The following is a 26,183-nucleotide window of genomic DNA, read 5'->3' on the forward strand; positions in this document are numbered from 1 at the left end:
ACATTGAGTTATATTTAAAATCTTTTATTCAGTTCTTGATGATTAAGTAATGAGTGTAACAGAGACAAAATAAAAAAAAACTTTAGTTCTTTTAATTTTTGAAGCACTTACTCTAGGCACTCTTGACAAGTTGCCTCCATTTTGTGTCTTTCCGTAGAGTGTAGTGCTTGAGGTAGGATAATTATATGTTTATTATTTATTAAAAACCCGGAGTTAATTAAAAACTTATAAAGTTACGCACCACTTTTCAATGAACATAAGTGTTTATTCATAATATTCAGCCAATAAATTCTAAGAGCGTGCTTGCAAGTTGTGTAAGTTATATGTATGTAATAGGTTAGTTTTGCATGTTTGATAACATTTTAGTTTTAAGTTATTGAGCGTCCTTTTGAAGCTGCTTTTCTAAGGATGTCTCCAATGATGTTAAAAAAAGTAAATAAATTTCTATTACTGCTGTATAATATTTATTGGCAAAAAAAGATGATACTTATACCATTTCCACAAAAGCCGCTGTTTATGATTCGAATGGATTACTCATGGTATGTTTCATTATCTTGATTTGTTGCTATTGCTTTGTACTACATAAAACCAAATTTATCAGAATTTATTTTGATTTTAAATTATCGTAAATAATTTTTAAAGAAGTGAAATTCTTCCAAAAATTCATGGAAGTCGTATGTTAACTATAGGGTACGCTAATTATTAAATTTGTTTATTATGTCCGAATAAGATAGTTTTCTGCAGAGGTATTTCTGTAAATTATGAATTAATTATCCAATGAACGGAACATGTTTAAAAGAAATAGAATATAATGAGTAGCAAGCGGGCTTTATCCCAAGGGGGAGATTTTGAAAAATAAGAAAAATTAGTAGATATCTATTAACAGTTGCCTATTAATTAGTTAGAGAAAGTAAAAAATAATTTCGATCATGGGAGGTTTATATTAACTTGCTGAGGAACTACGTTGATTTCACATTATTCATTTGCAGAAAGACAATGTCAGGAATTGCTATATCCAGACTTTCAGAAGAGAGAAAAGGTTGGAGGAAGGACCATCCATTTGTGAGTTAATTTTCTGTTTTTATCTATAACTATACCAGATTTTCAATCTTAATAATGTCGATAAAGTTTTATAAATGGCTTTAAATCTTAAACTATTACTTACTCGTATCCTTGAGTTTTTAGAAAAATGGTCTACATTTGTGTGGGTTTGTGAAAGAGAGAGTAGAAGTAGAAAAATCATTAGTCAAAAGAAATACAGCAGAAAACTCGTGAGTTGTATACCGCTTCATCACAAAAGTTCTGGCGTAAATCCATAGACCGAAAATGGCTCTAACAAATTTTTTACTTTCTCATAAAGTTTTTATTCAATTTTGTTGAATATATATATTTAACATATTTACAGCAATATTAGTTAATGTTGATGTGTGATATGAATTATTAATGTTGTTAATGTTAAAAGTAAAATATTAGAACATTTCTTTTATTACAATATATTCAGAACTAAAAATGGAGATTTAAATAGGTCCATTTTGTTTTAATTATTTGAGAGAATTCACAAGTACCACAATATATTTAGCTTTACAGGTCTCGCCTCTAACCGCTCTTCTACCGTGGCACCTAACTTTGTTTAAATATATATTTTCTTTAATGCCCCTTGATGATTTTCTTTTAATTTTGGATTTATGATGAGTTTTGTTGTTGATCATTAATTTGTCTAGGAAATTTTTTTAAAGGGAATTCTGAGGATGGATTTAGCTTCCATTCAAAGTATCATTTCTGAGACAAGTTTTTACAAAAAAAAAAAAAAAAAATCTATTATGGGTAAGCCAAGAAGGTAGCTTCCCTCTGAAATAAAACTTCCATTGACTGTATGGTCCAGTTTTGTTACAAGCGCGACTTTTAGTCCTCAATGATTCTGCCTTCAGATGCCTGCGAATATGCTGAGCCATTTTAAATCTCTCCCATTTTCATATTGTTATTGGGCAAATGTTCGTACAATAAACAATTTTAATGAGAAACAAAAATTATTCTGATCTTGAAGTTGTAAAAAAAATTGTTAGAGCCAATTTAAGTTTTGAGTTTTTATTTATAGCTGCTATTTTGGTTTTCTTATTAACCTGATTCAAGTAAGGCTTACAGTAATATTTTTAAATATTTTTTCTGATTAGATGAAATTTTCATAAAACTGCATTCTATTGAGCCTAAAAATTTTGTATTTTATAAATATTTTTAGGGCTTTGTGGCTCGACCCTCAAGAAGTCCTGATGGATCTTTGAATCTCATGAATTGGGAGTGTGCGATTCCTGGCAAGAAAGGGGTAAGCTGTGGAAATTACAAAATTTATAATCTGTTCAAATATTTTTTTTTTTTTAATCGAAACCTCAAGAAAAAAAGAATTTTTATTCCTTCTGCCCAATTCCAGTTTAAAAAAAATACAATAAAATAATCTACTTAATATATGTACGTAATAGCAATTAAAAATAATTACTTTCAATTAGTTTTTGAAATTATATTAATTATAAGAGGAATGGTGTTCTGCAATGGCCGCAAAAGGTCTTCATTAAAAAAAAAATTGGTTCTTTACATTTTGGTTTTAGGTACAAAATATATTTGAACATAGTGAGCCATTTTTTGACCGATATTTGGATCCTTTTCATAGGTTAGGGATAAATAAAATAACATTCCCTATACACCTATTGAGTGATTAATAATGATTAAAGAAAAAGAAGAACGCAGAAGATCCGGTGATGTAATGGTGGACTGTGTTGTATGTGAAAAAAGCTCCGTGCGCCAGTTACCTCAGCGCCTTAATGACCTTTATGATAATGACGCGCCTTTAATTAATAAAAAAAATAGAAATACTAAGATCATATAAATAATTTAAATGAATCCTGTGACAATTTAAGTAATATTATTTAAACATAATGAGTCGAATTTAGTTTTTTTTTAAGTTTGACTAATCTTTATGCTTTGGTCATTTGGTCATTAAGCTTGTATCTGCAGAAACATTTTTAAAAAATTTATCTTTTAAAATTGTATGTTTTCATTGTTACAGACTCCATGGGAAGGTGGTTCCTACAAATTGAGGATGATATTTAAAGATGATTACCCATCCAGTCCTCCAAAATGCAAATTTGAACCTCCTCTTTTTCATCCAAATGTTTATCCTTCAGGTAATTTTTTTTTTTTCAATTACAGCTAAAGTTAGCAAAAAATATCTCAATACGAAAGGCAGATAAAATTTTTACAATTTACTTTACACAGGTACTGTTTGTCTTTCACTTTTGGACGAGGAAAAAGATTGGAGACCTGCAATTACAATTAAACAGATTTTGCTTGGAATACAAGACTTACTAAATGAACCAAATATTAAGGATCCTGCTCAAGCTGAAGCTTATACAATATATTGGTAAGATATTGTTTTTACCGCTTTTGTGTTCTATGCTGCTAATTATAAATTTTTTATTATTAGTTTTTAACGAATAAGTACGTATTTGATTTTTTCCGAATATGGAAGTGTTCTACGGTTTGGCGTGTTTGTTTCTTGTCAGCACTACTCTGAAACAGAAAATGCAGTATTTTGGCACCAAAATAAGACAAAGCTTATCAACCGAGATTTTGCGAAAATGGATCTTATAATTTCCTGTAACGTTATAGGTTGTTCGTAATTTATTCGTAGTTTGTTAAATTTACAAGAGAATGATGGGATGTTTATCCAAGTTATCAGAAATGGACGAAAATCTGTGTAAAACATTCAAATTGAACTGATAGAGTGCAAATTTTTTTTTTTTATTTAACTAAGTGTCAAATAACTTATAAGGGTAAGGCATCTTCTCTTCCTGATAGGAACGAAACTAGAAGGGTAAATAACAACATAGTCAGTAGCAATCTAAAACTGGTTTCCCAAAACTTAAAAAGTAATTTATGATTAAGGTGCCGTGGGCTGGCACGGAAGCACACACAACTATTATTTTTTTAAACCATTAAAAAGCAGCTAAACCCTGGATTCGAATGGCGAATCTCTCACCTACAAATCTACGCAGTACACCACGATGCAAACTCTCGCCTTTAGTTTATTTGTACATATAAAATTAAGGCGTGTCATCATCAGCTATCATTGGCGCCCGAGACTTTTTACAGTGCACTGCCGTTCTCTAGTGTTCTCTCATTTAAGATAACACTGCCCATTACCGCATAGTGAGTTGTAGGAACCTACTAGAAAGAAAAAAACAAACTAAATGCCTGTAGTTGGAATCGAACCCTGGATTTCTGCGTGGGAAGCCAGTACGCTAATTACTTAGCTAATCCGTTCCCTCTAAAATAAAATTGTTTTTTGTTTAACTCTCATAAACATTATATTTGTTACAGTCAAAACAGGCTTGAGTATGAAAAGAGAGTAAGAGCTCAGGCTAGAGCAATGGCAGCCACTGAATAAAACCGAATACTAGTTAAAAAAAAAAAAAAAAATCATATTTGCGTTTGGTAATGGACATTATTAATACTTAAATTGTGTATACATTCAAAATTTAAACAGCAATAGTGTTAAAATTAACTTCATTTGATTTTCTTTACTTTTTATTTCACTTTTAATGTATATTTTATAATTCATTTGTTTTCTAATAAATTTTAAATAGCTGCATTTTTTATTTGGCAGTAAAATTATGAAAAACAATATTATTTTAGTAGTAATATCAATTGCAAATGTTTAAATACACACATTTGTAAAATTAAGTATGTATTTTAAGATAAGAGTGTACATATATACTTTTTTATACACTGATCATTATGGCATTAAGGAAGTTTTGTCACTTTTCTTTCTTACCGCAATGATCTATATATTTTAGCAGAAATATTTATGAACATTACTTTTGTACATTACTTTTTTTATTTATTTTTCTCCAGTTTAATTAAAGGTTATTGCGTTGCCGAATAAATATTTAGTAATCGATAATTATTTAATTATCCTCGTTTACTAACATTTCCTTTTTTTTTTTTGTGGACCAGTAATTTCAGTTTGATGTTTTATTTGTAAACAGATAACTCAGAATAATACCGAAGCTTCATTGTATCTGCAACTCTTTCTTTTTATTATTATTATTTTTAACTAGTGAAATAAAATGTTAATATTGTGATCGTATTTGATACTAAAGATTTTCCAACTAATGTTTCCTTTTTAAGCTTCTATAATTAGTAGTTAACATAAAGTATTTTTTTTTTTGTTTAATACAGAAGAATATTTTATTTTAAAATTGTCCTTAACGAGAAAACCCTGTCTGAAGGTCACTAATGCTCCGTGGAGGCTACTTAAATACTATAAGCGTGCCTATTACTTTATTTTTTTTAAATGCTCAAATTGCCCTACTCACTATTTCATAAAGAGTTGCAGGTTATGTACTTTAGTCAAGTACATACATTTTGAAGTAAATACAATAGTCAAGTAAATACATTTTATTGCACTCTCTGAGATTATGAAATACCAAAGGCTCAATAGACTAAATAGGTAATGTAACTATCAATGCAAGAATTATTTAGACAAAATAGGACATTATTTTTAGATAAGCAGTATGAATTACAAAATTACGACCTCTTTTGGATCTTGAAAATAAGAGCCAATTAGCAATTTAAGCATCATATTTATTTTCAGCATCAAAATATTAATTGAATTCTCTCTGCACCAATTTGGTTGTAGCATAGCGCTAGCCAATGTTAACACTACCTGAACCAATATACTTGGTCTAGCCGAAGGAAATCTCCCAACTCACAGGTCAGTGAGTTGGCTTGATGGGTTGTTGGGGATGGTAGATAATAGCTGAAAAAAAAATTATTAGATAAGTGAGAGAGAGCTGTACAATAATTATATTTCTCTTGACGAGTATAGGATTAGAGAATTGAGTTATGAAGATTTAAATCTGTAAAGTTGTATCAATTATCTTAAGATGTAACGTGTATTTGAATGACTGAATAACTCGTCTGTTGAGACGATTTGGCCTTTCCCTACATTTTAAATACGTAAGTACACAAAATGTATATTTTGCATATTACTGTAGTTGATAAAGAAGTAATTTGGTCTTGAGGTTTCGTTAAATCAATAAATTCGACATATTTTTTTTTTTTTTTTGCGCATCAACAGCTGAGGTCATTACCGCCCGGAGCTTTTTCCAGTGCACTGCCGGCCTCCGGACAGTGTTCTCTCGTTACAGACAACACTGTCCATCACCGGACAGTGAGCTGTAAGAAGCTCTTAGGAAGAGAAAATCTAAGGGTCAGCTGCTGGATTCGAACCCGGGACCTCCGCGTGGGAGTCCAGTATGCTAACCTCATAGCTAACCCCTTCCCTGAAATTCGACATATTGTTTTCAAATATTATTTTTAAGTTTGTTGATAAACAAACACAATTAATACAAATACACGACACTTACAAGTTAAATAAATAATATTTGTGCTGATTATTTTATCTGTTGCACGCATGTTTATTATTAAGCTTTAAGTATTCCTGACCGGTATCGGGCTAACATCCACTATCTCATCTAACGAATACAATAATCATGCGTGCTACGACAGATAAAATCAGTGATATTATCCGGTAGCATGGGCCCACTCATATTTTTAAATATTCACTAACATGCAGTACAATATTTGATAAAATAAATACCTTAATAATAAATATATTGGAATGGAACCCTCATACGAGACTTAAACGGGCTGAATTACATATTAAAAATTAGATATTAGAATATAGCATTTAGAAATAAAATCAACGAGAAGTTATGTAAATAAACTTAGTTAAATTAAAACTAAATTTAATGTATGGATGTAATAATTGATTTGTAGATTTCCTGTAACTGCTTATTAAAATTAGCAGTGAACATAAATGCACAGATATAAGACTATACAAAGATATAAATAATTATTGTAAAAATACTTTTCTGATTCATAATTCATAACAAAAATCAATCTCAACGAATTACAATTACAATCCCACATAAGTATTCGAGTAAATTTATATCTAAAAGTTATTAAATTGTACGCAGAGGAGAGATTAGCTGAGTGGTTAGTGCACTGGACTTCCACGCCCGCCTGGAGGTCCCGAGTTCAAGACCCACTTGTCCTTATTCTCGACCTGCCAGTCACAGCTCTCTGTCTGTGATAGACGGTATTGTAATGAGAGACCGGTTGTGCTCTGAGATAATGGCACGCCTTCAGTTAAAAGAAAAAAAAAATACCAATGATTTGTATTTTAGTACGTTTACCGAAGTTTGCTTTAACCAATTGCAATAAATGTATTTTAATGAAGATAGGGCCCCAATGAACTGAACATAAGTTTACAAAAATCAAAATAATGTTCTGAAAGTAAAAGGCACTTCTATAAACATAAGTTTACAAAAATCAAAATAATGTTCTGAAAATAAAAGGCACTTCTATAGACTTTCACAACTGCTTTTTTGCTCAGCTAATCTCTACAATAAGTTGTAGAGACTGTATCATTAACCGGGGCCATCATACTTTAATGACGGTTACATGATTGTTAGTATTGAGCAAATATAAAATAGTGCTTTAAATTATTTTTTACCATTTAAGTTCTTCACCATTATAACTATAAAATCTACCAGTATTTTCATTACTAAAGTTTTGAATCGTATTAATTATTTGACTACAAGCATCGTCCACTTCCAAAGGTGCTTTATTCCCACCCATTCTAGTTTTCACCCATCCTGGATGAAGGCAATTTGCGAGGATATTGTACGGTTTAACATCTATGCTGAGGGATTTTGTTGCAGCATTCAAGGCCGCCTAAAATTGAACCAAATTTAAAATTTAAGAATAATAACAAGTATAACATGGCAAAGTGTCAAGTGATACAACAGAAATTTATGTGGAAAAAAATGAAGTAAACATATTTTGTACATACTTTGCTACATCTGTACGCGTAATATCCTCCATCATTATTATCAGCAATTGAGGCTAAAGATGAAGATATATTAATTATTGCGGCTCTTTCTACCCCAATCGGCAGTTCACTATTACTTTCTGCTGCTTGCTTCAAAAATGGTAGCATTTCCTTTAAATCATGTAGATAATGAATCAGAAAAATATTTTAAATTGAACATAAAACTACAGATCATTTATTTATTTACTTTTTTTTGAAAATATTACTTAATTTTTTATCACCTTTGACATCATAATAGGAGCCACACAATTAATAAAAAAAGAATCAATCAGAGGTTCAGTTTTCACTTGACCGATTCTTACAAATTTATGCCCAACGCCAGCATTGTTGATAAGGACATTAAGTCCGTCATTTTTCACTATTGTAGCAACAATTTTGGAAAATTCAGCGTAAGAATCAAAGTTGAGAAGATCTAAATTCAAAACAAGAATAAAATTATTAAATGTGACAACTTTTATTTATTAAATTTCTATCAATATTTATTAATAATATTGACAAATACATCCATATTTTTGAGGAATTTTAACGTTAACCCGCTAGAATCAGTGCTAAAGAGAAAAGAAAAGTACAATTTGAGCAGAAATTATTTCCATAAATTTAAATAAAAATAGTAACGCAATTAGTGGGGGTTTACAAAGAGTGAACATTTTTCCAACAGACGTTCCATGGACATCATGTCAATATCTTCATCCTCCTGATTAATATAAACGATATAAATATATTTGGACTCTAGGATTTTTTATGTGTATTAAATATCCATCAAATTGTCAATTCAATTGTGATGTTTTTTAGAAAACGATGTCGAAAAAGATATGGGAATGTAAAATGTAATTCAAAAAATTGTTTAAAAAAAAAAATAGAATGCTAAAATGGATAAAAAAAAATGCGAGTGTGATAAAAAAGAGATACATGAATTATAAAAAGTACATTTTTGTGGGAACAGAAAAGGAATGGAAAAGGAGATGAAGTGATGGTAATATGCAGGTTGGGAATGCCTGTGTCGGAAGGAGCTGAATCTGAATTATTTGTATATAAAATACCACCTACTTCAGACTCATAAACCAACTAATATTTGTTTCGGCCAAAGCAGATATTTCATTCACGAGAAAATTTCATAACCTTGCGTTATGATGCATTTTTTACTTTCTTACTCTTATTTATTTACTTTCCCTACTTGGCAAGGAAAGCACTGTTTTGATTCCAAACTCAAGAATTGGCCGTCGAGAGATCCAACAGCTGGCATAAAGATGAATTACATTATAACAGTCAAATGCAAGAGCTTTTGAACTTAAATAAAAATTCTTAAAAGCAAAATAAAAATTATTTTCTAAAGAAACATACCAATTCATTTTACATATCAAATAACAATACTTTTTCATTTAAATAAAAGAAGTTTAGTAAACAACCTTGAGAAAGTTCAGCACAAATTAAAATTATCTTTCAAGTTAAATATAACTTCTTACCTAGCTGCAAAATATGTATATTCTTGTTACTTTCAGCCAAATTTTGAAGTTCCTGAAAATTTTTAAAAAATTAAAATTGACATAATTATTAACCAAATTGTAAAAATAATTGTTATATTTCATATATGTACATATGTATAGTTAGTTTTACTTGCAAAGCAGAGTTGGGCAAAACTTCAATCACGACTAACGACTAATCTCATGACTAAATTAGTCACAGACCGATTACGACTAACGACTAAAGGTTAGTCTTAGTCGTGGAATATATCACGACTAAAGATTAATTCAGATTAGTCACCATATGATTGACGACTAATTGAGATTAGTCGTCCTAAAATTGGTGACTAATTCAGATTAGTCGTGACGTCAGCCACGACTAAATAACATTAGTCGTCCAAAAATAGGTGACTAATTTCATTAGTCGCGTCATTGAGCGACGACTAATTTAGTCGTTAATTGGTTTTTTTAGTTGTTTAAGTTAATCATTAGCCTTAGCAGAGTTGGGCAAAATTTTTAGTCGCGACTAATATTTTTAGTCGTGACTAAAAATGTGATTAAAAATTTAGTCGCGACTAATTAGTCATGACTAATTCAATCGTGGTCACATTTAATCATGATTAATATTAGTCGTAAGCGCGACTAAATAAAATAATCATGATTAATATTAGTCGTGAATTAGTCGTGACTAATTTTTTCAATCACAAATCATTAATCTTAGTCATCGCCAAGCCCAAGATTACTCTTGCTGAATGCATATTATCTATGCACTTATACATATACTAATCTGAAATTTGTGGAATTTAAGAATGCAAGCACTTTAAAGTTAAACCACCACATCAACTCACTAGACCTATATGGGACCACTTTGCACTCACATTTAACCATGTTTACGACTCACAAGACTTTTATAGGACCACTTTACACTCACATTTAACCATGTTTACGACTCACAAGACTTTTATAGGACCACTTTACACTCACATTTAACCATGTTGACAACTCACAAGACTTATATAGCATTATCTTATACTCACATTTAGCCATGTTGGGGTCTCACAAGACTTGTATAGGACCACTTAACACTCACATTTAACCATGTTGACAACTCACAAGACTTATATAGGACCATCTTATCCTCACATTTAACCATGTTTACGACTCACAAGACTTTTATAGGACCACTTTACACTCACATTTAACCATGTTGACAACTCACAAGACTTATATAGCACCATCTTATACTCACATTTAGCCATGTTGGGGTCTCACAAGACTTGTATAGGACCACTTTACACTCACATTTAACCATTTTTACGACTCACAATACTTATGTAGGTCCTCCTTACACTCACATTTAACCATGTTGGTGACTCAGTAGACATATGTAGAACCACTTTACATTTACGTTCATCTTATTTTTCACCGCGTCACATGTATCTTTTCCTTCTTTTTTTTTGTCTCTATCTATCGCCTACTCATTGCTTTACTTATTATGCACATAGCTTACTTTTTATATTTGCCCTATTAATATACTCCAAGCATATACACACAAACTAACTATGTATATATATTTGTATATTTAAATAAAAAATAAACCGGGTGATCCATTTAAAACGCACCAATCGCTAATAACTTTTTATGAAAGCGGAAATCCGGAAAACCCATTAAATAAACTATATGTTTTTTCGTCTAGTTTTCAAATTTTTCACCCCCGATGCTGTATCTTCATTTTTTGTTGGGTTACGGCCAAAAAATTTATCGAGGTTACGTGAGGACCACTGGCAATGATTATGAAAACTACATAAAAAATTATGAAAAATGATGTTAATTCCTTATCGATATCCTTAATATTTGTCGAGTTATTTAAGATCAAAGTTACAAAATTATCTATTCATGATCGGTTTTCAATATTAATTTTCCATCAGAAATACACGTTTTGGGAGGTTCTCTGACTGCGAAAAATGTTATTTGTGATGCAAAGAACAAAAATAATAATAATTGAAGATTTAAAAAAATGTAGTGTAATCTAATGGTTGTGGGTGAATTAGGATAAACTTGTTTTATCATCAAATAAAAGCAACCATTACAACATGTTAATGTACCCCGTATGCAAGACTTCTTCAACCTATGATTACGATAAGAATATCTTGCCAAGGATGGGCGGGTGTTGGTCTGGTGGACATGAGCGTGGCTTTGTAAATTGGAAGATCCCCAGTTCGAATCCCGCGTATGACTACATTTTATTAAAACGTATTAAGAATTATGAAAGACTGCATACGCGAGATTCGAACTGGGGATCTCTCACTTACAAAGCCATGCTCTTGACCACAAGAGCAACACACTGGCAAGATATAATGGTGAGTGAGTTTTTGTGTATTGTTATACGTTTTTGTTTGTGTGTGTACATTTATTTTACATTAAGGATGAAGAAAAAAGAAATAAGACACTTTCACCCTTAAACATTAATTGTTTTCCAATCTTACATTTATTTATTCCCTTTAAACTAATTTTGGTAAATAGTTCAACTTCAGATTAATAATTGGGAAATGCTAGATTTCTTTATAACCTACAACAATCTGAATTACGTTCTATAATAATTGATGAATGTCCGAATCCGGTTTTGTAAACAATAAACATGCATGGGGGAAGGAATAGCGTTGCGATTAGCGTATTAGATTCCCTCGCGGAAGTCCCGGGTACGAATGCAGCTGCTGGTCCTTAGATTTCCTTTTCCTAGGAGTTTCTTATAGCTCACTGTCCTGTACTTACATCTGTGTAGATAGATTGACAAAAAAAAAAATTGACAAATACATGGGAGGCAGTAAAAAATAAGTTGAAGGTGAATGTAAAGCAGCTCTACACAAGTCTAAAGATACACAAAAACAGTTAAACAGGAGGTCCTAAATGTCATGTGGGCCGTAAACAATGGATAAATGTGTCTGTGAGGAGGACCAGTATAAGTCTTGTGAGACCCCAACATGGCTAAATGTGAGTATAAGATGGTGCTATATAAGTCTTGTGAGTTGTCAACATGGTTAAATGTGAGTGTAAAGTGGTCCTATAAAAGTCTTGTGAGTCGTAAACATGGTTAAATGTGAGGATAAGATGGTCCTATATAAGTCTTGTGAGTTGTCAACATGGTTAAATGTGAGTGTTAAGTGGTCCTATACAAGTCTTGTGAGACCCCAACATGGCTAAATGTGAGTATAAGATAATGCTATATAAGTCTTGTGAGTTGTCAACATGGCTAAATGTGAGTATAAGATGGTCCTAAATAAGTCTTGTGAGTCGTTAACATGGTTAAATGTGAGAATAATGTGGTCCAAAATAAGTCTTGTGAGTCGTAAACATGGTTAAATGTGAGTGTAAAGTGGTCCTAAATAAGTCTTGTGAGTCGTAAACATGGTTAAATGTGAGTGTAAGGTGGTCCTAAATAAGTCTTGTGAGTCGTAAACATGGTTAAATGTGAGATAATGTGGTCCTAAATAAGTCTTGTGAGTCGTAAACATGGTTAAATATGAGAATAAGATGGTTCTAAATAAGTCTTGAGAGTCGTCAACATGGTCAAATGTGAGTGTAAGGAGGTCCTGTATAAGTCTTGTGAGTCGTCAACAAGAATAAATAAATGAATCATTCACGACTAAGGCTAATGATTAACTTAAACAACTAAAAAAACCAATTAACGACTAAATTAGTCGTCGCTCAATGACGCGACTAATGAAATTAGTCACCTATTTTTGGACGACTAATGTTATTTAGTCGTGGCTGACGTCACGACTAATCTGAATTAGTCACCAATTTTAGGACGACTAATCTCAATTAGTCGTCAATCATATGGTGACTAATCTGAATTAATCTTTAGTCGTGATATATTCCACGACTAAGACTAACCTTTAGTCGTTAGTCGTAATCGGTCTGTGACTAATTTAGTCATGAGATTAGTCGTTAGTCGTGATTGAAGTTTTGCCCAACTCTGAGCCTTAGTCGTGAATGATTCATTTATTTATTCTTGTTGACGACTCACAAGACTTATACAGGACCTCCTTACACTCACATTTGACCATGTTGACGACTCTCAAGACTTATTTAGAACCATCTTATTCTCATATTTAACCATGTTTACGACTCACAAGACTTATTTAGGACCACATTATCTCACATTTAACCATGTTTACGACTCACAAGACTTATTTAGGACCACCTTACACTCACATTTAACCATGTTTACGACTCACAAGACTTATTTAGGACCACTTTACACTCACATTTAACCATGTTTACGACTCACAAGACTTATTTTGGACCACATTATTCTCACATTTAACCATGTTAACGACTCACAAGACTTATTTAGGACCATCTTATACTCACATTTAGCCATGTTGACAACTCACAAGACTTATATAGCATTATCTTATACTCACATTTAGCCATGTTGGGGTCTCACAAGACTTGTATAGGACCACTTAACACTCACATTTAACCATGTTGACAACTCACAAGACTTATATAGGACCATCTTATCCTCACATTTAACCATGTTTACGACTCACAAGACTTTTATAGGACCACTTTACACTCACATTTAACCATGTTGACAACTCACAAGACTTATATAGCACCATCTTATACTCACATTTAGCCATGTTGGGGTCTCACAAGACTTATACTGGTCCTCCTCACAGACACATTTATCCATTGTTTACGGCCCACATGACATTTAGGACCTCCTGTTTAACTGTTTTTGTGTATCTTTAGACTTGTGTAGAACTGCTTTACATTCACCTTCAACTTATTTTTTACTGCCTCCCATGTATTTGTCAATTTTTTTTTTTGTCAATCTATCTACACAGATGTAAGTACAGGACAGTGAGCTATAAGAAACTCCTAGGAAAAGGAAATCTAAGGACCAGCAGCTGCATTCGTACCCGGGACTTCCGCGAGGGAATCTAATACGCTAATCGCAACGCTATTCCTTCCCCCATGCATGTTTATTGTTTACAAAACCGGATTCGGACATTCATCAATTATTATAGAACGTAATTCAGATTGTTGTAGGTTATAAAGAAATCTAGCATTTCCCAATTATTAATCTGAAGTTGAACTATTTACCAAAATTAGTTTAAAGGGAATAAATAAATGTAAGATTGGAAAACAATTAATGTTTAAGGGTGAAAGTGTCTTATTTCTTTTTTCTTCATCCTTAATGTAAAATAAATGTACACACACAAACAAAAACGTATAACAATACACAAAAACTCACTCACCATTATATCTTGCCAGTGTGTTGCTCTTGTGGTCAAGAGCATGGCTTTGTAAGTGAGAGATCCCCAGTTCGAATCTCGCGTATGCAGTCTTTCATAATTCTTAATACGTTTTAATAAAATGTAGTCATACGCGGGATTCGAACTGGGGATCTTCCAATTTACAAAGCCACGCTCATGTCCACCAGACCAACACCCGCCCATCCTTGGCAAGATATTCTTATCGTAATCATAGGTTGAAGAAGTCTTGCATACGGGGTACATTAACATGTTGTAATGGTTGCTTTTATTTGATGATAAAACAAGTTTATCCTAATTCACCCACAACCATTAGATTACACTACATTTTTTTAAATCTTCAATTATTATTATTTTTGTTCTTTGCATCACAAATAACATTTTTCGCAGTCAGAGAACCTCCCAAAACGTGTATTTCTGATGGAAAATTAATATTGAAAACCGATCATGAATAGATAATTTTGTAACTTTGATCTTAAATAACTCGACAAATATTAAGGATATCGATAAGGAATTAACATCATTTTTCATAATTTTTTATGTAGTTTTCATAATCATTGCCAGTGGTCCTCACGTAACCTCGATAAATTTTTTGGCCGTAACCCAACAAAAAATGAAGATACAGCATCGGGGGTGAAAAATTTGAAAACTAGACAAAAAAACATATAGTTTATTTAATGGGTTTTCCGGATTTCCGCTTTCATAAAAAGTTATTAGCGATTGGTGCGTTTTAAATGGATCACCCGGTTTATTTTTTATTTAAATATACAAATATATATACATAGTTAGTTTGTGTGTATATGCTTGGAGTATATTAATAGGGCAAATATAAAAAGTAAGCTATGTGCATAATAAGTAAAGCAATGAGTAGGCGATAGATAGAGACAAAAAAAAAGAAGGAAAAGATACATGTGACGCGGTGAAAAATAAGATGAACGTAAATGTAAAGTGGTTCTACATATGTCTACTGAGTCACCAACATGGTTAAATGTGAGTGTAAGGAGGACCTACATAAGTATTGTGAGTCGTAAACATGGTTAAATGTGAGTGTAAAGTGGTCCTATACAAGTCTTGTGAGACCCCAACATGGCTAAATGTGAGTATAAGATAATGCTATATAAGTCTTGTGAGTTGTCAACATGGTTAAATGTGAGTGTAAAGTGGTCCTATAAAAGTCTTGTGAGTCGTAAACATGGTTAAATGTGAGTGTAAAGTGGTCCTATAAAAGTCTTGTGAGTCGTAAACATGGTTAAATGTGAGTGCAAAGTGGTCCCATATAGGTCTAGTGAGTTGATGTGGTGGTTTAACTTTAAAGTGCTTGCATTCTTAAATTCCACAAATTTCAGATTAGTATATGTATAAGTGCATAGATAATATGCATTCAGCAAGAGTAATCTTGGGCTTGGCGATGACTAAGATTAATGATTTGTGATTGAAAAAATTAGTCACGACTAATTCACGACTAATATTAATCATGATTATTTTATTTAGTCGCGCTTACGACTAATATTAATCATGATTAAATGTGACCACGATTGAATTAGTCATGACTAATTAGTCGCGACTAAATTTTTAATCACATTTTTAGTCACGACTAAAAATATTAGTCGCGACTAAAAATTTTGCCCAACTCTGTTGCAAAGCCAATGAGACGACGCACCAAAAATTTATTTGTAAGAAATATTTGATTTAACGATTGCAGAAAAAATATTTGAATTTGGGAAAATCAAATGAGGCTTTAATCTCATATAAAATGGAAACCGAATATACATACATACATACATACATATGTATGACTTTACCGTGAATATTTAATTTTAAGATTATCGTGGATTTTTTATTAGTCGTTTTTTCAGATTTGGAAATTTAGCTCATTTTCAGCGATGATTCTTTGGGTTCGTGAAAAAATTTTAACTTGCCTTGAATAACGTTTCTAACATACGCTATACTGACTCAGGAAGCTATTTTCTCCTAATTACTGTAGAAACCTATTATATCTGAATATGGTAGAAAATTAGAAACCGGTTGGAAAGAAAGAAAACACCATGTTTACGATCATGTATATATTTATACATATATTATTTAGCTTTGCAGATTGAAATAGTGTAATAATTAAAAAAGTTACATATAAAACTTCTTTCTCTTATGTTTTAATTAATTTGCTTTATTTACATCAGTTTATTTTTGGATTAAGTTGCTAACTAATCCGAAACTTTATATTTCTCAAAGGTGTAAGTAAGTGCCAGTGATTAAGAATAACTGAAGAAACTTCCCCAATATTTTTATTTATAAAGAAAACATTAATAGAATTAATAATGATGAAAATTATCGATTTTATTTTCCCATATGAATCTAAAATGAACATTGAATTCAATGACGTCATAGGAATCGGAAAAGTACGGGCAAGGGTATAGACTAAAGAGCGGTTACCACTAGTGATGGGCAGAACGAGTCCGTCTTTGGACTCGTTGGATTTGAATCAGTTCCAGGGTTGGAATCGATTCCAACAACTCGTTCACCGATTCCGGTCTCTGTACTTACCCTATGCATTAGTAAAAATGTCACGCAATTCATTAAAAAATATCATTAAATGTTAGCTTTCCCAGTTAATAACAAAACTATATTTCTTTAACACACATTGAGTACTATCCCTAATTTCCAATTGCACTGATAAATATAAAATTAACAACGTAACACAAAAATTAACATAAAAATAGACTAGTCAATTATAAAAATTAAAGCAATGATGTTTAGTCATTATCTAGCTTGACCACTGGAAGACTGGAGTTAACGTGCTTCAAGAGGATCCAAGGTAGAGAAACGGAAATGGGTAGGAAATTATTCCCATAAAAAAAATTCTAACCCTTCAAGCAAAATGATAATTACTCATAAATAAAGAAATATTTATTTACTAGGACTTGTATATCAAGCTTTAAAAATATTATCTTATTATCTTACGAAAAGAAAAAGCTGTGTGCTTAATCTTTAACATAGCGCTGGACACTCTTATTCTTATCTTCATTGGGTAAGTTTAACCGTGTACATGACCGTGAGACAGTCAAAGTAACACTGAGCCAAAATTTAGTATTACCTAATTGGTTTACTTACTGCAGTATCCCTCCCACTCTATCACCAATTTCACAAACATTCATCGATTGGAAATAATTTTTAGTTAAATATTCGTTTTATTTGAATACAAAAAACATTATAACGCTTTCTTAAGATGATTTGAATTTTTAAAATTTGTTTTTGTCCATTACTCTTATATAATACGAAGAATTTCAAATAAAATATAATATACAAACACAATGATCTAGTATGCAGGTGGAGTCAGTCCTCGTTACCATAGCAATGGAACCGTTAAACAACTCCGGTTCCAGCTCCAGCAATTTCTATTGGCTAGATTCAGTGAACGAAAAAATGGAACGAGTCCGGTTTCAAAAGGATTTAAATCACTCCGGATTCGACTCCACCAACTCCAGTGGATTTAACCAATGAAAATGCTAGAGCTGGGCCGGAGTCGTTTAACGGTTCCGTTGTCATGGTAACTACGACTGACTCCACCTGCACACTAGATCATTCTGTGTTTGTATATTATATTTTATTTGAAATTCTTCGTATTTTATAAGAGTAATGGACAAAAACAAATTTTAAAAATTCAAATCATCTTAAGAAAGCGTTATAATGTTTTTTGTATTCCAATGAAACGAATATTTAACTAAAAAATATTTTCAATCGATGAATGTTTGTGAAATAGGTGATAGAGTGGGAGGGATACTACACTAAGTAAACCAGTTAGGTAATACTAAATTTTGGCCCAGTTTTACTTTGACCGTCTAGCTGACATGTACACGTTCAAGCTTACGCCAATGAAGATGAGAGTAAGAGTGTCCAGCGCTAAGTTTAAGATTAAGCACACAGCTTTTTCTTTTTGTAAAACAATAAGATAATATTTTAAAAGCTTGATATTCAATTCTTAGTTAATAAATATTATGAGTAATTATAATTTTGAAGGGTTAGAATTTTTATGGAATAATTTCCTACCCATTTCCGTTTCTCTACCTTGAATACTCTTGAAGTAAGTTAACTCCAGTCTTCTAGTGGTCAAGCTAGATAATGACAAAACTGCATTGCTTTAATTTATATTTGACTAGCCTATTTTTGTGTTAATATTTGTATTACGTTGTTAATTTTATATTTATCAGAGCAATTGGAAATTAGGGATAGTACTCAATGTGTGTTAAAGAAATATAGTTTTGTTATTAACTGGGAAAGCTAACATTTAATGATATAATAATATAATAAATTGCGTGACATTTGTTCTTATGTTTAATCGTTCCAAACCTTCTGCTGCCTCATTTTCATTTTTATTTGCCTAAATTTTTTGGGGCGGGGCGGAATCACTTTTTTTAAAAATAGGGATTTGAATCAACTCGTTCCACCATCGGACTCGTTCCAATGGAACGAGTCCGCTCAAATAGCCCATCACTAGTTACCACACCAATGAGTGGGCAGTAACTCAAACTCTCATTACTTTGTATCACTGTGCTAAGTTAAGTAAGGAATATTTGAGTACTTTAAGTGAATAACAGGCTAAAAGAAACAGAGAACAGAACAATGCCTCCTCTTAATTTGAATTCTGGTAAGTCATTTTTGTTTTTTTTACGTTTGTTTTGTTTAGCGCAAAATTAATTATTTTTATTTCTTACCTTGGCTTGATTCGGTTGTCGGCAGGTGGCTATAATATGTTTTGGAATCGTACGGTTCTTAATGAGAGCTTTAACCAATCCTAACCCGATACCGCGATTTGAACCTGTAATTAAAATTGATTTCATTGCTACGAGGCGTTTGGGTAGAAGAATAGGCTTGTTTCTTTTACGTAATATAACCTGTATAATTTAAACCTTCACTAGTGAGTTAAACCTTGCGTAATCTTGGATAGTTGTTCAGCTGAAATGATGAAGTAAAATGATGTGTTAATGGGTTTCAATTTGTACATAAATGCATGAAAATGTGTGATAATTTATTATCTTAAGTAAAAGATGCTTGGATTAAAGAAGGTGAAATATTCAGTTGTTACTTCAAATCATGGTCAGTTTTGCGCTGAATCGTTTTTTAATTTCCAATAAACTTTTGAATCGGATGTATCGAAGTGGTCGGATAATTGCTGCAGCAAATCACGCAATTCCTGCCTCAGAAGGTATTTATTTAATTTATTAGATAAGCATTTTCGGGAAGTGGGTAATAAGTAGTAGTGCTAACTAGCTAGGAGATTGAGCAATTGGAGTACGCTGTGGCTTAACTTTATATTGATGAATTTATCGGAATTTCGATTACGAATTACCTAAGGGGGAGTTAAGTCAGCAAGTAAGCGAGAGTCTCAATCTGCAGTCAGATTTCTATTCTATTCAATAGCGGGTTTACTAACAATTATCGTAAAAATATAAAGCAGTGTACTTCAGTTACTAATGGATTTAATGGCGACTAAACTTATTAATACAACTTTATTGATTCAACGCAGATATATTTTGATTCTTTATTTTTTATTTAAAGCACATCAACTTTTTAAGATATTGGCGCTATGAAACTCTGTAAGGACAGTGTTCTCATGCTGCAGAAAGCGGTAGCAAACTGAAAGTATTCAGACTTCTAGAGAGAAAATGCTAAGGTCATCCTGATGTTCTAAAACCTTAGCATTCTGAGCCGAGTTCATTTATACCTGAGATAATTACTTTCCTTTCTTAATTTGTGTAATTTATTTTATTTTGCAGGCTCTTCAGTCTATGACTTAGTAGTTATCGGAGGTGGATCAGGTGGACTTGCTTGTGCTAAAGAAGCCGTAGCGTATGGTAAAAAAGTAGCCGTACTAGATTATGTAACACCTTCACCTCAAGGCACCTCTTGGGGCTTGGGTGGTACTTGTGTAAATGTTGGTTGCATTCCAAAGAAGCTCATGCACCAAGCCGCTTTGTTAGGAGAGGCCCTTCACGTGAGATATTAATTTATTTTTATTTAAATTTGTTATAAACTAAATTGATTGTTTCGATTGGTTTGGAAAATAGTAAAGAAGTAGTTCATTAAAGAAAATTCATTATTTTTCTTACTCCATAATGTACTACTCTACCCGCTGCTGTGGTCCAACTCAAATTTGAACCGTAAACAAAATCATATTTGTACGTCAGACTTCGTTATAATAAAGAAAACTATTTTAAAAACTTTTTTGGAATTCAAACCCCGAAGAATACAACTTAAATGTCAACTATTAATCATTGATTAAAGATTAAAACCTGTGCTTTGATGCTGCGAAGTTGAGTGCAAGTTTTTTCATTTACACTTTTATTTAAATATCACATTTCGCATAATACAAATGGATTATAAAACAGTGTTAAAACAGCAATTTTGTTTTTCCTTTATTGTACATTTAAATAAACTTTCAATGCATATTCTTCTGGTGAGCCAGTAATATGAGTTAAATACTATCGAAACAGGCAAACATATAATTTACGTTTGTTCTTTAGGATGCCAAGCAGTTTGGATGGGAAATTCCAGATCCTGCAGAAATAAAAATTAATTGGTCCAGATTAATTGAAGCTGTGCAGAACCATGTTAAAAGTGTAAATTGGGTTACTAGAGTAATGCTTCGGGAAAAGTGAGTTCGATCAATTTTGTTTATATCAAACTAAATATTGCATTATTAATTTTAATTTGTTTCAACAGGAATATTGATTACATCAATGGACGCGGATATTTTGTGGATCCTAATACTATTGCTGCTACATTAAAAAATGGTTCTGAAAAGATTTTAAAAGCTGACCATATTGTGGTGGCCTGTGGAGGCCGTCCAAGCTATCCAGACGTTCCTGGTGCTAAAGAATTGAGCATTACTAGTGATGACTTATTCTCCTTGTTAACACCTCCTGGAGATACTCTTATTATCGGTGCTGGATGTATCCTTTGTTTTATGTTGAAAATTCCCTGATGTAATAATCTCCAAATTATGTTTTCCTATAATTTCCATTTTGATGAAATAGTTGAATGATTTTTCCTGGATTATAATTGTTTAATTTCCTTCATTAAATAATAAATAAAACTAGATATTGGATTAGAGTGTGCTGGATTCCTAAATGGAATGGGATTTGAATCAACTGTAATGGTGCGGTCCGTTGTTTTACGAGGATTTGATCAACAAATGGCTGGAATGATTACAGAAGAAATGGTAGAACGAGGTGTTAAATTTTTGCATAAATGCGTACCTGTGTCATTTGAGAAACAAAATTCTGGAAAAATATTAGCTAAATGGAAATCTGTGATTGTAGGTACATTTTCACTTACTTAAATATTTAATATTAAATTGTATTAGTAAGTAAATATTGTATTAGAAAGATTAAAAAAACAAATTTTGAAAAAATGGAACCTCCGGGGTACAGAAAATTTATTAAGTAGGTACTTTACTTAATTTTTATTTTTTGGTATTTAAAGCGCGACATCTGAACTTATTGGTCCCGGGGCTTTTTTCGTGCACTACCGGTCTTCGGACTCTTGTTAAAGACAACTGTCGATCACCGGATAGTGAGCCGAGAAAAGCTTCTACGAAGAGAAAATCTAAGGGCCAGCAGCTGGACACAAATCGTGATCTTCTTGTTTGAATCCAGTATTCGCTGACCAATCAGAGCTGATCCCTTCCCTAATTTTACAAAATATTTAATATATATTAAAAATTAAGGATACGTGTAGTAGGTGAAATTCTAGTACAACAGATTGTATATTTGTAAATACTGACTTAAAATAAAACAAATTTCAATTTATTTGTAAACTTTTTCATAACATAATCCTTAAATATATTTTAGGATGATAGCGTATATAGTAAAGAGTTTGACACTATACTGATGGCTACTGGAAGAAAAGCACTTACTAATGAGCTAAAAGCACAAGAAGTTGGCTTAGATCTAGATTCTCAATCTAACAAAATATTGACTAAATTTGAACAGACCAATATACCAAATATATATGCGGTTGGTGATGTATTAGTGGTAAGTAACATATTATCTGTTGCCTAAAGATTAATTTGAATGTGTATTTTGAATAGATAAATTTTATTTCTAAGGGTTGCCCAGAATTAACTCCTGTAGCTGTGCAAGCAGGAAAGTTACTAGCTGCAAGATTGTATGGAAATAGTAATGTAAACATGGATTACGAAAATGTTGCTACTACAGTATTTAGTCCATTAGAATATGGTTGCGTTGGACTATCAGAAGAGGCTGCCATTAGCAGGCATGGTGAAGATAATATTGAGGTAAGCCTTTATGTTTTGCATTATTATTATTATTTCAATTCACGTCCAAATTTTAATGTATTGGTCATTGGCGTCCGGAATTTTTAGAACGAACTGGAAATTGTTCCTTTACAAACCTATTACGTTTGTAATTCTTTGTTTTTTCGTTTTTGAGATATTTGATTCAAATTTTGAAGCACAAACGTTTGCAATCTATGCCCACTTTTTCTTCGCTTTTATTAATATCTTGTCACATTTTATACTTATCTTGTATACTTTTTTTAGGTTTATCACGCATTTTACAAACCTTTAGAATTCTTTGTGCCTCAACGGAACCCTGCAAGATGCTATTTAAAGGTTATTTGCAAACGTGAGTCGCCAAGAACAGTTATTGGTATGCATTTCTTAGGACCACAAGCGGGTGAGGTTATCCAAGGATTTGCAGCAGCCGTCAAGTAAGTTAACTTTTTTTTTTCTTTAAATAAATTTTAAGTAAAGTTATGCTGTGTACTGTAATTGAAGATTTGCCATATTCGTTATAAGGAAAAATATTTTTAAAAAAGTCTTCGAGTTATTTTATTTTGATGACATTGGTAATTATCTAGTTAATTCCAATTTATTAATCTAATTAAATTCAACGGTTTTTAACTTTTTTTCGACGGAAACTTTTGCAATTCTGAAAGCATCAAAGACCAGTCCTATTTCTCAGGAAAAAACCGACCTAATTGAGTAAAAGATCATTTAAAGATGAGGCAATTATGTTAGTTAAAGATCCATTTCTGCAGTTTACATTTTTTAAGAAATTACAAAATAGCTGTTTACTTTATAATGAAAAGATGTACGAATCCCTGAACATAACCAAAGATAGTAGATTAGTCGATTCGGCTTAAAGCCGTACCCTTTACTAACAACTGTCACAGCGAAGGTACAATTCAGGGAAAGGATTAGCTGAGTGGTTCGTGAATACTGGATTCCAACGCAGAGACCACGGGTTCTCTGGCCCTTAGATTTTCTTTTCCTAGAAGCTTCTTACAGTTCACTGTAAATTAATTTTAAATTTAATGCATTCAGAATAAAACAACTTTTTCAGCATACGAAATTGTTAGCTTTAGTTTTTCTTAACAATATTCAGTTTTGTCTTAATATTCACTTAAATAACACTCATCTAAATAACATTCATCTTCTTTTACAATATTTTGAATATTATTCATCTTACAGGTGTGGAATGACCTTCGAACAGCTAGAAAGTACTGTAGGCATTCATCCAACGGTGGCTGAAGAATTTACACGTCTTGTAATAACTAAGAGATCAGGGCTGGATCCAACTCCTCAAAGTTGCTGCAGTTAATGAATTATGGTTGTGAAACTATTAAAAAAAATATATATATACATCAGTATTTCATTTTATCCTATTAATTTAAAATAAATAAAAAAAGTCGATTTTTTAAGAACTCCTTCGTTAAACACAATATTATTAAAAATGTTTCCAACTGAATGTGGCACATTACAATTAGTTATGTTTTATGATTCCCTAAGACATTCATTGTACATAGACACTGATAATTACTCTTAAGTTTAATATAAATTTATTATTAATTTGTTACAATAAAAATAATAAATAATTCTCTGGCTGTACACTTCAAAGACAAAGGAATTGGCTTTAATTTTGTGGCTTTATTTTAATAAAGTCTTGTAAACTGAATATGTCAAAGTATTTTTATTTCTCCTATTTTTCTTTCTTCAAGAAGTTTGCAATTTATGGTCAAATTTATAACTATGTAAACCATTAAGTGGCATGGTGCACTTGTTAGCTGAAGTTGCCTGGTTCTATACAGGAAATGCTGCTCATTGATTTACTCTCTCTAGGAACAGCTACAGTTAACCATCTAATGATGGGTAGTGTCTAAAACGTGAGTCAACTGTTTGGAGGGCGACAAAAGGCTTTGGGCAGCAATGACCTTACATCCGCCACTAATAATATGATAAAATTATTTGAAGATTAACTTAAAGAAACAGTAACAACAATTAATATGTCGGTCACTGAAGTGAAACATGTATTAATTTCTCTTTTTTGAAATTGGGCGCATTTAACTTTTTAAACTTGGAAAAGGAATTTGGTTATAATGTCAAATAACAAATAATTCATAGCTTACCAGTTTATTTAAAAAACCTGTTATCAAAGCGTTTATTATCTCTTTTGACAAATGAACCCTATTTAAGTGTTCAAATTAAATTCTTATCTGCACTTTTCGCCTGATTTGAAAGCCTTGAATGCATCCCTTGCGCTTCAAATAGAATTCAATTATCTACATTCAACGTAGATAATTACCAATCAATCTGCGGACATTCAACTTTTTAGTTGCTATAAATTTCTTAAAAATACCACATATTTTCCTGCAGTATTTGTATACCCTTAAAACATTTCTTTCATCTTTTTTGCCTTCAAATGGTCGCTCCCAAACTATATAACTTGTTTCCGAATTAATATGATTTAAGCTATTAATAGTCACCAATGCTAACTTACAGTTACTATAATATTACCTTTCATTAGTTTCTACTTATGACAGTTTTCCTGATCTGACTTTCAGCACTTTTTATTTATTTTTTTATGATACTATCTTATTTAACTTATATAAAGAGCTTTTCTTATCATTTCTCTTCTACCCGACTTTAAAAATAATTCTTCATTTGCCTTTAACTAGACGTAAAACATGAAATAAAATCAGTATCTCACAGCTCTCATAAGGGAACAAATTGGAAATAATATTTAAATAAATAACAGAAAAAAATAATCAATAAATGGAAGTTAAATGTAATTTTACAAAACAGCATTAACACAAGTCTGAAAAAGGAAAGAAGTCAATGTGACTTCTTCTCTTTTGCAACGGTCAGTGACTGATGCCATGTGATATAACATTAATGTTCTCTCCAGTGAGACAAACAACTGTTTATTGAACTGAATATTTGGTAATTTAAAAGGAAGGCGAAAGATTGGAAAAATGTCAGCATACGTTCAAGATTAAAGAAGAATGTTAGGCATTTTGTATATTCTCTTCAGTTTCAGATAGTAGGGGACACCAACAAGAAAAAGATAAGTGGTATTGTTAAGAGCATATCGGTGCTTTATACACAGAAAGAAAGATATTTCTCTTCCGCCGAAGCCGAAGAGTGAATCACATACAAACTGTAAAATAAATTTTAGTTGAAAATGTTAT

The 26,183-nt window shown here is 31.8% G+C and overlaps 3 protein-coding genes across 8 annotated transcripts; 2 read left to right on the forward strand and 1 right to left on the reverse strand.

The window, feature by feature from the left end:
* The first annotated feature begins 97 nt into the window (after positions 1-97).
* On the forward strand, positions 98-5,140 carry lwr (ubiquitin conjugating enzyme lesswright). 4 transcript variants are annotated; one of them, XM_074128352.1, is made up of 6 exons: positions 98-172; positions 990-1,062; positions 2,237-2,320; positions 3,059-3,176; positions 3,268-3,412; positions 4,372-4,954. In XM_074128352.1, exons 2-6 carry the CDS (start codon positions 997-999, stop codon positions 4,436-4,438), a joined length of 480 nt encoding a protein of 159 aa, XP_073984453.1. In that variant the 5' UTR covers positions 98-172; positions 990-996; the 3' UTR covers positions 4,439-4,954. The 4 variants fall into 4 exon arrangements, with proteins under 4 accessions (XP_073984453.1, XP_073984451.1, XP_073984452.1 ...); XM_074128350.1 differs by having other exon boundaries at positions 144-314; positions 4,372-5,140; XM_074128351.1 differs by having other exon boundaries at positions 148-336.
* On the reverse strand, positions 4,982-19,593 carry sni (SDR family oxidoreductase sniffer). Of its 2 annotated transcripts, XM_074128344.1 has the most exons (6): positions 19,406-19,593; positions 9,415-9,466; positions 8,173-8,363; positions 7,913-8,062; positions 7,574-7,794; positions 4,982-5,812 (listed from the first exon to the last, which is right to left on the reverse strand). In XM_074128344.1, exons 1-6 carry the CDS (start codon positions 19,529-19,531, stop codon positions 5,716-5,718), a joined length of 837 nt encoding a protein of 278 aa, XP_073984445.1. In that variant the 5' UTR covers positions 19,532-19,593; the 3' UTR covers positions 4,982-5,715. The 2 variants fall into 2 exon arrangements, with proteins under 2 accessions (XP_073984445.1, XP_073984446.1); XM_074128345.1 differs by having other exon boundaries at positions 4,982-7,794.
* On the forward strand, positions 17,104-24,670 carry Trxr1 (Thioredoxin reductase 1). 2 transcript variants are annotated; one of them, XM_074128324.1, is made up of 10 exons: positions 17,104-17,121; positions 19,188-19,338; positions 20,468-20,685; positions 21,215-21,345; positions 21,414-21,643; positions 21,791-22,008; positions 22,544-22,726; positions 22,801-22,989; positions 23,254-23,423; positions 24,187-24,670. In XM_074128324.1, the coding sequence occupies exons 2-10, from the start codon at positions 19,314-19,316 to the stop codon at positions 24,314-24,316; spliced, it is 1,494 nt and encodes a 497-aa protein (XP_073984425.1). In that variant the 5' UTR covers positions 17,104-17,121; positions 19,188-19,313; the 3' UTR covers positions 24,317-24,670. The 2 variants fall into 2 exon arrangements, with proteins under 2 accessions (XP_073984425.1, XP_073984423.1); XM_074128322.1 differs by lacking the exons at positions 17,104-17,121; positions 19,188-19,338 and adding an exon at positions 19,587-19,896.
* The last annotated feature ends 1,513 nt before the right edge of the window (positions 24,671-26,183 follow it).

The sequence above is a fragment of the Rhodnius prolixus genome, unplaced genomic scaffold (genome assembly GCF_049639745.1).
Source record: "Rhodnius prolixus isolate KJV_2025 unplaced genomic scaffold, Rpr scaffold_9, whole genome shotgun sequence".
Taxonomy (NCBI): domain Eukaryota; kingdom Metazoa; phylum Arthropoda; class Insecta; order Hemiptera; family Reduviidae; genus Rhodnius; species Rhodnius prolixus.

What these genes read in the sequence shown, in the direction of transcription:
- lwr (XM_074128352.1), top strand. Translation starts at nt 997, where the DNA reads ATGTCAGGAATTGCTATATCCAGACTTTCAGAAGAGAGAAAAGGTTGG. An exon ending in GGAGGAAGGACCATCCATTT is followed by an intron (nt 1,063 to 2,236) that starts GTGAGTTAATTT and finishes AAATATTTTTAG; the next exon opens with GGCTTTGTGGCTCGACCCTC. An exon ending in GAAGCTTATACAATATATTG is followed by an intron (nt 3,413 to 4,371) that starts GTAAGATATTGT and finishes TATTTGTTACAG; the next exon opens with TCAAAACAGGCTTGAGTATG.
- sni (XM_074128344.1), bottom strand. Translation starts at nt 19,531, where the DNA reads ATGAAATCAATTTTAATTACAGGTTCAAATCGCGGTATCGGGTTAGGA. An exon ending in TATACATATTTTGCAGCTAG is followed by an intron (nt 8,364 to 9,414) that starts GTAAGAAGTTAT and finishes TTTTGAATTTAG; the next exon opens with ATCTTCTCAACTTTGATTCT. An exon ending in CTCCTATTATGATGTCAAAG is followed by an intron (nt 8,063 to 8,172) that starts GTGATAAAAAAT and finishes CATGATTTAAAG; the next exon opens with GAAATGCTACCATTTTTGAA.
- Trxr1 (XM_074128322.1), top strand. Translation starts at nt 19,785, where the DNA reads ATGGTCAGTTTTGCGCTGAATCGTTTTTTAATTTCCAATAAACTTTTG. An exon ending in CGCAATTCCTGCCTCAGAAG is followed by an intron (nt 19,897 to 20,467) that starts GTATTTATTTAA and finishes TTTATTTTGCAG; the next exon opens with GCTCTTCAGTCTATGACTTA. An exon ending in GGATTTGCAGCAGCCGTCAA is followed by an intron (nt 23,424 to 24,186) that starts GTAAGTTAACTT and finishes TTCATCTTACAG; the next exon opens with GTGTGGAATGACCTTCGAAC.